At 39.4% G+C, this 15520-nt stretch overlaps 1 protein-coding gene across 1 annotated transcript in view; it reads left to right on the forward strand.

Annotated features, from left to right (window-relative positions):
- rerea (arginine-glutamic acid dipeptide (RE) repeats a) overlaps positions 1-15520 on the forward strand; it is a 437497-nt gene that overhangs the window by 287193 nt on the left and 134784 nt on the right. Inside the window, 2 exon segments of the mRNA XM_052039130.1 lie at positions 6080-6204; positions 8499-8598. Coding sequence (XP_051895090.1) covers positions 6080-6204; positions 8499-8598 — 225 coding nt within the window.

The raw sequence follows: 15520 nt of genomic DNA on the forward strand, positions 1-15520 counted from the left end.
AGGAGGCAGAAAGAAAATAGGAGAGGCAGATGGAGAGAAGTGGGGAGAAAGTGGAGACCGCTGATGAGCAGGAACACAAAGGCTACTAATGCTGGAGTCTGATAAATAAGGGAGGTGATAATGAGAACCATTAGAGGTGAGGTGAAGGGCAGGATGGAACCCTGAACTCTGACTCCTTCCACCAGGCCAATTTTGTATCCAATTTGCTAGCTCACCCTGGATCCCATGTGATCTCACCTTCTGGAAGAGTCTACCACGGGGGACCTTGTCAAAAGCCTTGCTAAAGTCCATGTAGCTAGCATCTACCACCCTACCTTTGTCAATTCTCTTGGTCACCTCGTCAAAAAGCTCGATTAAATTTGTGGGACACAGTCTCCCACGCACAGGGCCATGTTGACTACCCCTTTCAGTCTGGGCTGGGGAGACTGTGTGGCCAAGCCAAAGGAGCAGCTTTTATCACATCTAATAGAATCGCAGGAGCTGGGTGGTCTGTCAACATGGAACGGTCGCTTCTCATCCCCAGTAATGTACCAGTCGCTGTGTCGATCAGCGTACAGCCCTGAGACCCACGTTTTGGCAATGAGTGGCCGCTACCCCCATCACTCTCTTTCTTAGAATTCATCTCGAGAGCTAAGCAAGATACCAGTGTATGGGCATCACTAACAAGTCCTGCATTTAATGTCTGTCCTAATTGCCCTCAAGAAGCATCAGAGAATTGTTTTCTTGTGCTACTGCCCTCTGTTAGTGAAGCTTTGCCCACATTGTTGTAGGGCAGGAACTTTGAGTATATGAATGGGTAACAATTTTCAAAATCCTTGGATGTTAGATCCATGTTCAAAAACTTCTCTTAAACCGTTCATTTCTTGAAACAACCTGCATAACCCTAATCACTACCTCACTATAGCAACACTGTGACCACTTCACACTACATTGAACTTTGTTTTTGTTCTAATTGTGTTTTTTCTTGTTAAAAATGTGTATAATTTATGTTTAATTTATGTTTTTCTTGTGAATGTTGTGTATCTAATGCTATGTACCTGCGATGCTGCTGCAAGTAATTCTTTCTTTGCACCTGTGGATTCATGTACTTGAGTTTATTGTCATATGCACGACTTTAACTTTGAGAGGAACAGTCTTTCTTGAACCGCTGGTCCTTCGCGTGAAGGTACTCCCGTGGTTCCAGGGGTTAGACCCTGTGAAAGAACAGTGTGATTTGGAAGGAAATTTAGTAGTGGTGGTGTCCTCTTGTGTCTTCTGTCCTCATCCCTCTAGGTCATGGAGTTTGTAGGTTTGGGAGGTGATGTCAAAGTAGCCTTTAATGCAGCAGTGGATTCCGTGGATTGTTCATACCCTAGCCACAGTGTGTTAGAGAGTGTGCAAATTTAGGATGGTGAATTAAGCAGCAGTTAAACCCGTTGCTTTGAACTGGATGATCTTGAGCTTCTTGAATATTGTAGTTATGCTTGTCCAGGCAAGTAGAGTGTGTACCTAATAAACATGCATATGGTATGCTTGCCTTCATTGGTCGGGGCATTGAATATAAGAGTCACAGAGTCACGTTGCAGCTATATAAAACTTTGGTTCGGCCACACTTGGAGTATTGTGTGCAGTTCTGGTCATTCCATTACCGGAAAGATGTGGAGACTTTGGAAAGGGTACAGAAAAAATTTACCAGGATGCTGCCTGGATTAGAGGGTATGAGCTTTAAAGAAAGGTTAGACAAACTTGGGTTGTTTTCTCTGGAATGTTGGAGGCTGAGGGGAGACCTGATAGAAGTTCATAAGATTATGAGAGGCATAAATAGGACAGACAATCAGAATCTTTTTGCCAGGGTAGAAATGTCCAATGCTACAGGACATGCATTTCAGGTGAGGGGGGGAATGCTTAAAGGAGATGTGCGAGGCAAGTTTTTTTTTCACACAGTGACTGGTAGGTGCCTGGAACAGGATGCCACAGTGGTGTTTAAGGCTGTCAGATAATGCATGAATGTGCAGGGAAATGGAGGGATATGGACAGGCAGAAGAGATGTGGTTTAATTCGGCATTGTATTCAGCACACATATCTGGGCCGTAGGGCCTGTTCCCATGCTGTACTATGTTCCAGACTTATGGCTTGTGCCTTGTGAATATTGGAAAAGTTTTGATGGGTGGATCACACTGTTGTATGCCAAATCTTTCTTTGTGGTAGTGACATCCCAAAACACCTTCATTGATGGTCATACACTTGAATGACGGAGGTAGCAAGAGGGTGGTTAGATTACTTGTTGGAGATGGTCATTGCTTAGCAGCAGAAGTACTTGTTACTAAGCCACGCCTGAATGTCATCCTGGTCTTTCTCTATGCAGGGTTAAATGCCTTAATTTTCTGAGGAATTGATGAACCTCTTGCAGTCATCAGTGAACGACCCTATTATGACTTGATCAGAGAGGGAAGGTCATTGATGAAGCAGCTGAAGGTTACTGGCCTTGGACACTGCCCAGAGGATCTCCTGCAGTGGTGTCCTGGGGCTGGGATAATCATTCATGAAGCAGGTGACGATGATTGGGCTTAGGACACTGCCCTGAGGAATGCCTGCAGTCATGTCCTGGGTCTGAGATAATTGACTTCCAACAGTCACAACCATCTTCCTTTGCACTAGGAATGATTCTGCTCAGCTTATGGGAACTACGTACATTGTTCATACTTTTTTCTTTGTCTTCCAGTTATAGTTTGAAAGAAAAATTTGTATAAAATTTATCATCTTGATCACCAATATTCTTTCAAAAAATCCTTTGTTCTTTATAAAAATTGACGCAAATTATTTAACTTCTAAGGTTTCTTTAGCTGTTCTTTTTTAAATCTTATAATGTGTTTGATAATTTAGTGGGAGTTAAATGCACTGGTAAAATGACAGTGGTTTTGTAAAAATATTGAACAAAGCTCAAACCTTTCAGTAATCTCTCTGTCGTAATTTGTGGTTTAGATGATATGACATTTAAACTTGCTTTGGCAAAGAAGAGTCACATTTTAGTTGAAAAATGTACTACAAGTAGTTTTTTTCATGAGCCCAATCTTAATATGGTTTTATTTCTATCATTTTAATTAATTTTGTGCTGAAATTCACCAACTTGGAGTAAATGTATACTTTTCCAAAGATTTACTTCTACCACACCAGCCCCTAAAAAAGGATCAAGGTTAATGCCAAAGATTATATTGCTGATACACTTGTGTGATATTTGCATAGGTTTCTTTGCCATGCTTGTGTCACCTGAAGGCCATTTTGTTGATGCCCAAGTGGAGCTAAATGAGTATCATAAAATATTAAAGCATGATAAAACACTCGGCTGTACAATACCTATCCAAATGCTTTATAGAATAATGTTTCAAATTGAACATTACTTCAGTAGATCTGTTGATCTGTTTTAAAATTGTAACCATGTGCTATACTGAAAAAATTAAAGGCTATTGCCAAAAAAGCAATCTACTATCTGTATAATGATCACCGGAATAAAGCTGCTAATTAGACCCCTTGATGATAGTAATATTAATTTAACAGCAATGTCTTATCACTTCACTATCCCCCTAATAACTATTTCCATGGGTCATTAGAGGTTATATTTAATGATTTACTGAGTGCTACACTATAAAGTGGTGGAAATGGTACTTAATGTTAAGGGAAATTACATTTTTGGGGAGTAATGTGATTGTGCTTTTAGAAACAGAATTGCTGATGCATTTGCCCTCGATCACCATCTCTAAAGCAAGTACACATTCCCTACATAAAGTCAATTTTAGGTGATATATTGTTTACTGACATTTATTAGGTGCACATATGTGTTGACCATTGATCTGGAGGAACTAAACAATTGGGCCTCATTATATGGATCTGCAACTGTTAGTCTGGTGAACCTAGTGTCATTTTAAAACATGTTTTAGAAATTGGGAACAATGTTCGATGTTCCCATAAGCTTAATGGAATCATTCCTAGAGTAAATGAAAATAGTTGTGGATGTTGAAAGTCAATTATCTCAGACCCCAGGACATGTCTTAAAATTGACAAAAGTTTTGAAACAAAATTACCAACATGTAGTGGAAAGTCTGCCACCAAGTAGCATAGTGCATAGAAGTACTTAAACTAAGTGTAGACTTTCTTGACATTTACATGGGAACTGCGTTGTCAACACATAGGCAATATGGTGAGATGAGCAAGTGTAACCGATGTAAGAAATTTGAAATAAAATCAGGAAATGCTGCGGATGCTCAAGATGGAAACATCTCTGGGGAGAGAAACAGAACTAATGTTTCAGTTTGCTGTCCTTTCACTGGAACCGTGAAAAATTAGTATGAAAAGTAGTATTAAGGTGTATAAAGGGAGAGGGGGCAGGAGGAGAGAACAAAAGGGGAAAAGAGGAGAAATTATAAAACAAAAGCAACAACAGTGCAGGTGAAAGGTGCTGGTAATTGGACAAGTAAGGAAACAATAGATCAATCTGCAGGTTATGTAAATATGGACAAAGGATCTGAAATCGCCAGAGGAAGATGAGGTGAAAGCTGGAAATTTGGAGTAGATATGCTGGAAATAACTGATCACCTGAAATTCTTGAACTAAATCTTGGGTCAGAAACACTAATGTGCCCAGTCGCAGTGTGAGCTGTTGTTCCTCGAGCATGCATTGACCTAAATTGGGACAGTGTGGGAGGGTGAGGACAGAGAGGTCAGAGTGGGAATAAGACAGAGAATTAAAGTGACAGACAGCTTGAAGCTCGAGGTCACGCTTGTGGAACTGAGCAGTGATGTTCTGCAAAGCAGTCACATAATCAGCACTTGGTGTCCCCAGTGTGGAGAAAACAATGTAATGAGAACCGACTGCAGTGATATGAAATTGAAATTATGTCTAAATCGCTGCTTCACATGTGAAGTGTGTCTGTATGGTGGGGAAGGAGGAGGTAAGTAGCCAGTTGTTTTATCTTCAGTACTTGCACAATAGAGTGACAAAAAAATGGAGGAGTGGTTGTCATAGAGCCATAGAGTAAAACGGCATGGAAACTGGCCCTTCGGTCCAATTCATTCATGCTGACCGAGATACCCATCTATATTAGTTCCATTTGCTCACGTTTGGCCCAAATTGCTTTAACCCTTACCTATCCAGTAGATAAAACAGCAAACTGAAACATTAGTTCTGCTTCTTTCTCCAGAGATGTTGTCCAACTTGAGTATTTCAAGCATTTTCTGGTTTTATTTCAAATTTCACCTTGTTGGTGGAGATAGAAAAGTGAACCGGTATTGCCAGAGAGAATGGTCCCTTTGCAAGGCAGAAGGGGGTGAAAAGAGGAAGATGCTTCGCTCTGGTGGCATTGGGAATAATGGAGAATAACTGTAAAAGGTAGGTGGGCAGAAAAGTAAGGACAAGGAAATCCTATCGTTCTGCAAGGGGGAGGGGGAGTGAGAGTTAAAGTACAAGAAATAGAGTGGACACAGTGAGGGGCCCTTTCAGAATTGTTGGAAGATAATCCATGGCTGAGAAAAAAGAAGGGCATGGTGAAGGCACTGGTATGGCAGATAACTTCATCAGAACACGTGATGGGGGTTGGAGGTGGAGGTGGGTGGGTAAAGGAACAATAATAGAACCGAGTCCTGCAGGGAAACATGGATACTGATTGTTTGTTAGTCAGTCCTGTGAAATGGAGGTAGAGTGGAAATTAGCAGCTAAGGTAAAGAAAATGGGAACATGAAGCAGCACTGATGGGGTCACACACGTTACTGGAAAAGGAGACGAGAGGTGAGACCAGAATGGAATATTTATTATTTACATATTTATTTTTCGTGGTGCAGATGTGGCTGAAAGCACCAGCATTTATTACCCATCCTTAATTCCCTTTGAGAAGCTGATGGTGATACATTTCCAAGTCAAGAACCTTGCCTATCAAACTAATCTGTTTGGTTTTTTTTGGACTTCTTGACTTGCTCTTTCTTCATCTATTTATACTTGCTCAGGGAAAATACATAATTTTAACATTGTCTTTGCTATAGACAACCTTCCTTATGGTTGAGGCCATTGCTTCTATGAAATATAATTCTAACTAATTGTTCCCTCTGATTAGGCAAAGCTTCCAGAATTGAAGCCTCTTCCCCTGTCCACTGGTGAGATGGTAACAGAACACGAGGAGCTGGTTTGGACACCTGGTGTCAATGATTGTGAGCTTCTGATGTACCTGAGAGCAGCCAGGTAAGAATGCGCTGAAAGCCTGATCCTTCTCATGAACTGTTTGAGAGAATGCAAGAGCTTCAAATGTGTAAGAGGAAAAAATAAACCCTGGTTTTTCAAGGTCATGTTCAAATATGATGATGGTTAAATGGTTAGCCACTTATTCTTGCTGCTTTTAAGAAATTTTATATCCACCTTTGCCAATTCCGAAGCATTTCCCACCCACGTCACGTGATGTCTCATCAGTAAGAAAGTGCACAGCCTAAGTAGTCTTGGCCTCTGTCCATGTCTTTCTCCATCTAAGAGCATGCGTCGTTCAGCACTCTGCAGTACTGGACTGCTTTCCTCTTGCAGAAGAGAGCAGGGCCAGCCCTGTTGTAAAGGAGTATTGTGTTCTACCTTGGTTATCAGTGGACTGTCCCATCTCATGTCTTTTAGGCATGCCAGAAGTAGAATTTATGGTGATTGTAAAGAAGAATTGCAGTCCAAAGAGCCTACTGGTAGGAATAGGCAGAAAGACAGAGGAAAGTGGTACAAGCAAGAATAAAGGTTGACCAAATTAATAGTGAGGTTAAGAGGTAGCATTACTTTAGGAAAAGCCTTGGTAATAACAGTTCTAAGTTCAGTGCTCAGCTTGAAACTGAACAATACAAAGGAGAAGTTGTCTGATCCGTTTGACAAATGCAGGAGGAGCAATAATTTCATTGGGCACCTGGGTGTGGCAGAGCTGGAGGAGGATCTCGAGCTTTTGTGTTTGGTCTCTAACCATTGACTTGATATTTTAGATGTGTTGCTTTCCATGGTAAAGTAGTTTGCTGACATTTTCTACCTGATTTTAACACATGGAGAGCAAGGATATTTAGGTTGGGTAGCAGTGTAAAAGGATACTGGTGCTTGTAGGACAGAAATGCAATTGGATTAGATACAGGAAAGATGTGATTGCATTGGAGAGGGTGCAGAGGAAACTTCCAAAGATGTTGTCAGGATTGTAGCTGTGGGGAAGAGCAGGCTGAGCAGGGATTTTACTTGAACTGTATAAAATTATGAGGAGCATAGATAGTAAAAAGAGAGGACCTGTTTCCATTGCCAAAAACCAGATGGCAAAGAATTAAAGGAATAATAGATGGGGGAATGAGGAAAAACCTCTTTCACCCAGAGTCTGGAATTCATTGCTTGATAGATTGACAGTGGCAGAAACCCTCTTCACATTTTGAAAGTATTTGGTATGTGAATTGCAGGGCTAAAGATCTAGTGCTGGAAGATGGAATTAAGTTGGGTAGGTCTTTTTTTCACTGGAACAGACACAGTAGGCTGAATGTGTGTGGGCCAGTCATAAATTTTCCCTGACTTTTGTGATTCTACTTCAGGAAAGGAGGGGAAATTAATACAGTTATAGCACATTCTCCCATGTGGTAATGTCCCTATCTCAAATGAAGAGTCGGGCACCAACATGGACTTTCAATACCTCCGTGGAGAAGGGTGAAGAGAGAAAAAAATTATTGAACGCTGGGATTAACAACAGCATTGGAAGGGGTTGTCTTGCTGCTGCATTGTGTGGAGGGTATCTTAAACTTGAGAGCCAATAAAATAAGAGGAAAGGGAGATGCACAAACCTTGTGGCTAAGATGCATTTTGAAAGAGTGATATCAAATCTCATGTACTCCCACTTGCCATTGTACTGCTTTCAAAGTACAATTAGCAATAGTTTGAATGCTTAGAATTCATTTTGGCTCGAATTGAAGGAAATTGTTGAATCTTTCAAAAGTAATAATGTTGACACCTCTGAGTCTTATTCCTGTGCTTTATCCATGATTTCAGAACAATAAAGTCACAAGCAATAAATTTGCTTGCATTAATTACTTTAAACCATTGTAGGGACTGTGCAGAAAACTGCTTTGGGAATGATTTTAGGCTTGAACTAGATGTCATTACTTGAAAACGTAAAGGAAAGAAAACATTTGCTCAATGGTTGATTAATTGTATATGTAGAGACTTAACTTTACCAGTTTGAATAATGGAACAGTAAATATACATGTTTTCCAAGTGAGTCACAAAATTATGTAAGAAGGTGATCTGTCAGTTATGTTGCTAAAATAACATTGCTGCTCACAAATTGTTCAATTGCTTGACTAATTGCAAATGCACAACTTTGAGCTAGATACAGTGGAATTAACCTCCTCTTAAGTTGGAACTGAAAACCATTATTGCAGAAGGCCGGTTGAATAATTGCTGTGATGTAGTTATTTGTTATTTTGATTATTTATTTGAAATATAAATATTGCATTCAGAATAACACAGCATTTGTTTTTATGCAGGAGTATGGCTGCCTTTGCAGGCATGTGTGATGGTGGATCAACAGAAGATGGCTGCCTTGCAGCATCTCGTGATGACACTACAGTAAATGCATTAAATACTGTAAGTTTCCTACATGTTGGGTATTTTACTGACGTCTAGGAGGTGATTAATCATAAAATTCAGTGTCATAGCTTTAATTCTTGTATAGGAAACAAATATATAAATTGTGTCGTGAAGAGATTATATTACCACGGTGAAATTGAAAGTGACATAATTTTAATATCATATTTCAACAAACAAAGTGCATTGATCAAATTTTGATGATCGAATCAGATTTTACTAAAATCTTAATGAATGCATACAGCTTACTTAATTGATCACAAATGTTTAATTGGATATAAATATAATAGCATGACTTCTGAAAGAGTAATGTGAATTACCGAATGTATTTGACTCTAAATATTACTGCTCATGCCTTTTGGTGCTGTTGTATCTTAAAATATTAGAATTAAGAACATTATTGTGAGGTTTGTGACTTAAAGATTAACGAATTGTCTTCACAATTGGACAGTTCGATAGGGATGACAGCCATCTACTTAAGGATAGGATTTAAATAATTCCATGTTTTCGTTGTGCAGTAAAGAATGATACACTGAAATAATGCTGGCTCCAGGTTTTAGAGACGTGGAAAACATATCCCATTTAATAACCAGAACTCTGCATTCCTATTATACCACAGCATATATTAAAAGCAGGACCTTCCAAACATTTAAATACTCTTATTTATCTACATTGCCATGTGCTGATAGCAAGCTACTGCTACATTTCTGTGTGGGTGTTGTATACACATGCTAATTCGTCCAAAGTTATGGAAGTATAACGAAAACTTCATCAATTTTACTGCAGTACATTGTATAAATCAAAGCTGGCAGCTCACTACTGCAATGTTTTATTTATGTAGTGGCAGACTGCGGCAGAAAGCAATGGAATTTACTGTTAATTGTGAAAGATAGCTAAGAGGGACAGAAAATGAGAAATGTCATTCAGCTTTACTCTGAAATGTAATAAACATATTCTTCCAATCATTATTTATATGACAAAAATACAAACGATTGTAATTGCATAAGAAGCATTGGATCAATTCATTTATATTTAGCCAAAATTCTTACTGAATAACAAGGGGAAAAAAAGATAATGGATACCTCAGGATTATAGCTGATTAAATTTGAAATCGCAGTCCCAACAGGAACTTGCAAATTGTATCAGGCTAAAACGGTTTCATTCCTTGGGCTAAAAAAAATACCTGCTCCTCTTTATTTATTAAGTTCTTTGTAGGGCTTTGAATAAAAATCATGACTTTCTTACATTCTTAAGGTACAGTGATGCACCTTTATTCATGAATAATTCACTACTTCCTTTTTTTCTTAATAAATGTGCAGACCTTGTTGAATGAAAGCCAATATAAATAGCTAATTAGAAGGCTATTGGTTTTTCACAGTGCTAAATGAACTGAATGATATTGTTAACTCAAAGGATGTGCAAAATGTATTGTATTGTGGAGCATTAGTGGCTAACGTGCCACTCACGGATTGCCTTTTGAAGAAATCCCTAATCTCAGTTTCCCTGTCAGATACACAGTGGCCAAATAATTCCCTCAGAGGGAAGGAGGGGACAAAATTGGTGATACTGCACTCTGAATAAAAAATAAGAATTGGCAAAGGGGATTACTTTGGACTGCAGACAAAATGTGACAGAAATGTGAAATTGAATTGAGAAAAGGGATGGAAGTTCCCAAATTCTGAAAATCCAGCTCTCATCGTATGTCCCACTCCCAAAAAAAAGGGCCACGTCAGAAATGGCTTCGACAATAGTTTGAATTGTATAAATGCTAATTAGCACAATCCTTATTTGGTTGGTGGTTCCACTGTATTTGCATTGAGCCCTGGTATTACTCTATATAAAATTATTTAATAACATTTCTAAAACTATTATTACATTCAACTGAGACACTCTTTTCCAGTACCTGTGGCATGGTGGGTCTGAATTCAATAACATAAGCTGAAATAGTTTGGAAATTCCTGACTTTACTCTGGTTGTCTGATACAAGTCCTGCCATAAGGGGAGGGATGGCAAATCCACGTTAATGTCCAATTACATCTCAGCTGCCATGTAAAAGAAACGTGTGGCAAATTGAAAACTGGTCACACGGTTGTCTTTTTGATTGAGGAAAGGTGCATGGGGCTTGAAAAAGTAGACTTTTCTCCCAAATGATGACAGAATCTGCCCATTTTTCAATAATGGTAAAGTATTCATTAAGTATTATAATCTGTTCAATGAAGAAGGGACAAACATTGTCTGTATTTTATATCCACGTTAATGCTGATTCATAAGAAATAGAAACAGAAGTAGGTTATTCAACCCCTCATGCCTTTTCTGCCATTCAATAAAATTATGGTTGATCTTGTACTTCAGTGCCACTTTCCTGCATTAGTACCATCTCCCTTGATTCCATTGATATATTAAAAAACTTATCAACTTCTGTCCGAAGCAACTGAACTTCCACCAACTTTCCTGACAGAAGATTCCAGACTAACTTTTCTGCTAGAAGGCAGTTGGTATGCCACCATTACCTTCTTATGGCACAGTTACTCCATTATTGTGTAAGCTTTTATAAACTCACCTTATGAAGTATCCTGTGTGTTTTGCATCCTTATCCCAAATATATTGCCCATGCTGCACTGTGCTTTGAAAGGTACAAAATGCAAATAGTTGCACTCCCTTCCATTCTTAGTGCTAAAAGTTTAACATTTAACATTTTACTTTCATTCTTTCACAAGGGGAAATCATGAAAGGAAAATGTGTGCGCAACATGAATACAGCAGTTAACAGTATTTTCAGTCTATATTGTTTTAAAATGTGTCAATCCTGCAACAAGATAATTATTTTTAAATAGATTATAAAAGATTTTCTGCTTTTCTTTGGGCAAAGAAACTTCAAGTCGATAAGAACAGCAAAGTTCTTGGTATGCAGGAGTATAGCCAGAGCAGGAACTTACAATAACTTGGTGTGAATTGTTAATAAAATTAAGCTGCACAGGCTGTCAATGTTTTCTGTACATTAATGCAGCTGTATTTATTTTCAGAGTAGCCTGTAATTCAATTCAAATTCAGTTTTCATCATTACTAATTATGTCTCTAGGCAGCACTCTCCAGTTTTGGGCAGTGAACAGTCTCAGCACTGGGAAGACTCAGAACAGTTGTCGAGCATCATTTGCATTCCCATAATGAAAACATGCGCACTGCTCTCATAAAAAAATTGAAAAATGGGCAGATTCTGACATCAGTTGAGAGAAAAGTCTACTTTTTCAAGTCCCATGCACCTTTCCTCAATCAAAGAGACAACCACGTGACCAGTTTTCAATTTCCTGCACGTTTCTTTTACATGGCAGTTGAGATGTAATTGGGCGTTAACGTGGATTTGCCATCCCTCCCCTTATGGTAGGACTTGTATCAGACAACCAGAGTAAAGTCAGGAATTTCCAAGCTATAATGTATTACCTTTCAGCTTATGTTATTGAATTCAGACCCACCATGCCACAGGTACTGGCAAAGAGTGTCTCAGTTGAATGTAATAATAGTTTTAGAAATGTTATTAAATAATTATCCATGGCAGGAGTTTAAAAAATATCCTCATTTTAGAAATGTGGGCACCACTGGTAAGACCAGCATTTATTGCCCATTCCTAACTGCCCTTGAGAAAGTGGTGGTGGTTCTCCTCTTTGTTCATCATGCCGTATAAATGACCCCATAATGTTGTTGAGTAAAAAGTTCCAAAGTTCTCTACCCGTGTTTCACCATAAGCAAATAACGAATTATCAACCCGAACTTTGGCTATTACTTGTAATGTGTCATGATAGTGCTATATTGCAGTTAGAAGATCTCTAATCCCTCATTATATCATAGGAATAATTAGGTGAGAAACAATGATTGATCTGACATCTTTTAAGTACTCTTTTTCTTTGTGATTATCATTCTAACAAACTTGATGTTAAGGCAATATGTATCTCAGGTTGTTTTAGTATCGTGATCCATTACACCGCCACCCAACTTAACACTATTCTGCAACACTGATTCATTATGGTACTGATTTGTTATAGAAATCATGGCCTGGAGCTTCAACACTCACAGGTAGTAGCCTCCTGTACTTTAACATAGACTCCAGTCAGACTGCACACTTCTGTGTGGGGATGAAACAATAATCTCAATGCCACACAGCTTGGTGTGACGTGAATCTCTGAGGAAATGGCCATCTGTGGGCTGGTATTGGACTAGCTAATAGCCACTGAGTTTTTTTTACCATAGAGAAGTCTCCAGGCTGACAAGAGCTGTGCAGCCAAACAAGAGTGGAGGAATTCAGCTGATTCCATTGCATCCAGGGGGTAATATAGGAGACCCTAACATCCAGGCAGTCTGTCAGCACATGGAGTAGCTGCTGTCCGTCCCCAGCGATGGCCTGCGCTCCCTGTGCCAGCCCAGGGGTAGACAGAGACATCTCACCTCTGACTAGCTGCACTGCTTGCCCCAAATTTTTCACCAAATGAATTCACCTGAAGAACTTTATTATAGAATTTAACAGTAAAACTATAATAAAGTAGAATTAATTGGAATAAGTTAACTATCAAATAAAATTCCCTTCTGGAGCTAAGGTAAAAATTTTCTAGTATTATGTTCAATCTAACAGAACCGTAATAATTTATCAGGAAAGCCTTCAGAGCAAGGTCAGAGTCCTCATGATGCCTTCCTTCCTTCCTTAATCTTTTAATAAGGTGCTCTGCATTCTGTGGTAGTTTGTGAGGTGGAAAGTTACCTTTAATGCATCTATTACCCACTTGGCTATTTGCACATTACCCTGAATCAGTAATTTGTGTTGACCGTAAAAGTTATAAGGGAGGCATCTGCACACTATCACTCTAGTAAAGTCAACATCTGGAATTCGAGACACCAAACTGCTAAGAGGTTTCTCAATTGGTACATAGATGAATAAAATATTGTGAACTTTTCATTAGTGTTGGGACATAGATGATAAGCTTTGGCAGTCATAACTTGAGTCTTGGCAATGAGGAAACTTAAGGGTCAGGAGGTCAGCCACTCATTGCCACCCTCTTCTCTGCCCTTGAGTTGGGGCGTAGGCTGGAATGTCTCTGGTAAACTCTTGCTCACCAGCTGAGCATTGTCTCGTTGGTGATCAGTGCTTGGCAAGAATACTATGTCATTTGTTCTCCTATAAAGTCTGATGTGGACTGGTATGAACTACTTCATTAACAGAGGTGATTGGATTTGAACACTGTGAAATTGAAGCCCAACTCTTGACATTAATTCTGAATGAAATTTAATTGATGAAGCAGCTGAAATTGGTTGCAGAAGACGTGATGCTGAGGAACTCCAGCTTTGGATTGTTTGGGCCTGTGATGTTTAACTTATCATAACCAATATCTATCCTCCTTAGCATTAGGCATGGCTCCAGCCACAGCAAGTTTTTCTGCTCGACCCCTGTTAACCTCCCTTTTGCTATACTCAACCATGGCCTGCCTCAATACTATGAGCCATTGCCAGCTCTTCCACGAATGTCAGCTTTTGCTTGCATCTGAGTCGAATTAAACAGTGAGAAATGTACAGAATCAAGTGGTTCCATGTAATGTTATTGATACAGTCTAAGAGTAGAAGAAACAGGAGTGGGCCATATGGTGCCTCTAGCCTGTTCCACAATTTAATGGCTGCTCTGATCTTGGCTTCAACTTTACCTTCCTGTTGGATCTCCATAACCCTTGACTCCCATATGGTCTAAAGATCTGCCTGTGTCAGGCCTGAACATATTCGATGCTTCAGCCACCAAAATTCTCAAGGGTCGAGAGTTGCAAAGTTTCGCAATCCTCTGCCATAAGAAATTTCACCAATCGCCTTTTAATGGGCGATTATTCCAAAACTGCATCCCTGTATTTCTATGAGAAAAAATATCCTCTTAACATCTGTCTGGTCAATCCCTCTAGAATCTTGTATGTTTCAATATCATCTCACATTTCCTTTAAACCCCAAAGACTGGAGATCTAACCTGCTCAACCATTCATCATAAGGTCCCCAGTCATCCCAGTAATCAAGCTAACAAACCTTCTCTGAACTATTCCCCTTGCAGGTGTAGCTCATCTTAAACAAGGGAAAAAACTGTACATTGTAGTCCAATAGCCTATATAACCACAACAAAACTTCCTTCCTTTAGTGGAGACACAAGAGACTGCAGATGCTGGAATCTGGAACAGCAAACTGCTGGAGGAACTCAGTGGGGTCAAGCAGCAGCTGTGGAGGGGGTGAGGAGCTGTCGATGCTTTGGGTCAAAACCTTGCACCAGCACTGATGCAGGGTTTCAACCCAAAAACATCGACAATTCCTTTCCTCCCACAGATGCTGCTCAACCCACTGAGTTCCCCCAACGGATAGTTCCTTCCTTTAGTACTCTATCCTCCTTCCAGTTAAAAGCAAAGGTTTTGTTTGCCTCCCTGTTTATTTGCTGTACCTGCACACTGATGTTCTGTGTTTCAATTATAAGGGGAGCCAGATATTTTGATAAAACAACATTCTATTGTCTCCATTGAAACAATATTTTTCTTTCCATTCTTCCATCCAGAGAGGATGACCTTATGTTACCCCATATTATACTCCATCTGGCAGGTTTCTGCACACTTGCTCAAACTATCCATATCCCATAGGACACTCTTTGTATCCAGCTCATAATTTGCTTTTCAATCCATTTTTGTGTTGTCAGTAAATCCGGCTGCAGTACACTCAGTCCTTACATCTGAGTCATTAATGTTGATTGTAAGTAGTTCAGGCCTCAGCCATAAGCCTTGTGTTATGTCACTAGTTACAGCTTGCTTACCTGAAAATGACCCATTATCCCAACTTTTTGTTTTCTGTTTGTTAACCAATCCTATATCAAGGCCGATGTGTTATCCACGACTTCATGAGCTCTTGTTGCCCTAACAGTTTAT

This window comes from Pristis pectinata, chromosome 26 (genome assembly GCF_009764475.1).
Source record: "Pristis pectinata isolate sPriPec2 chromosome 26, sPriPec2.1.pri, whole genome shotgun sequence".
Lineage (NCBI taxonomy): Eukaryota > Metazoa > Chordata > Chondrichthyes > Rhinopristiformes > Pristidae > Pristis > Pristis pectinata.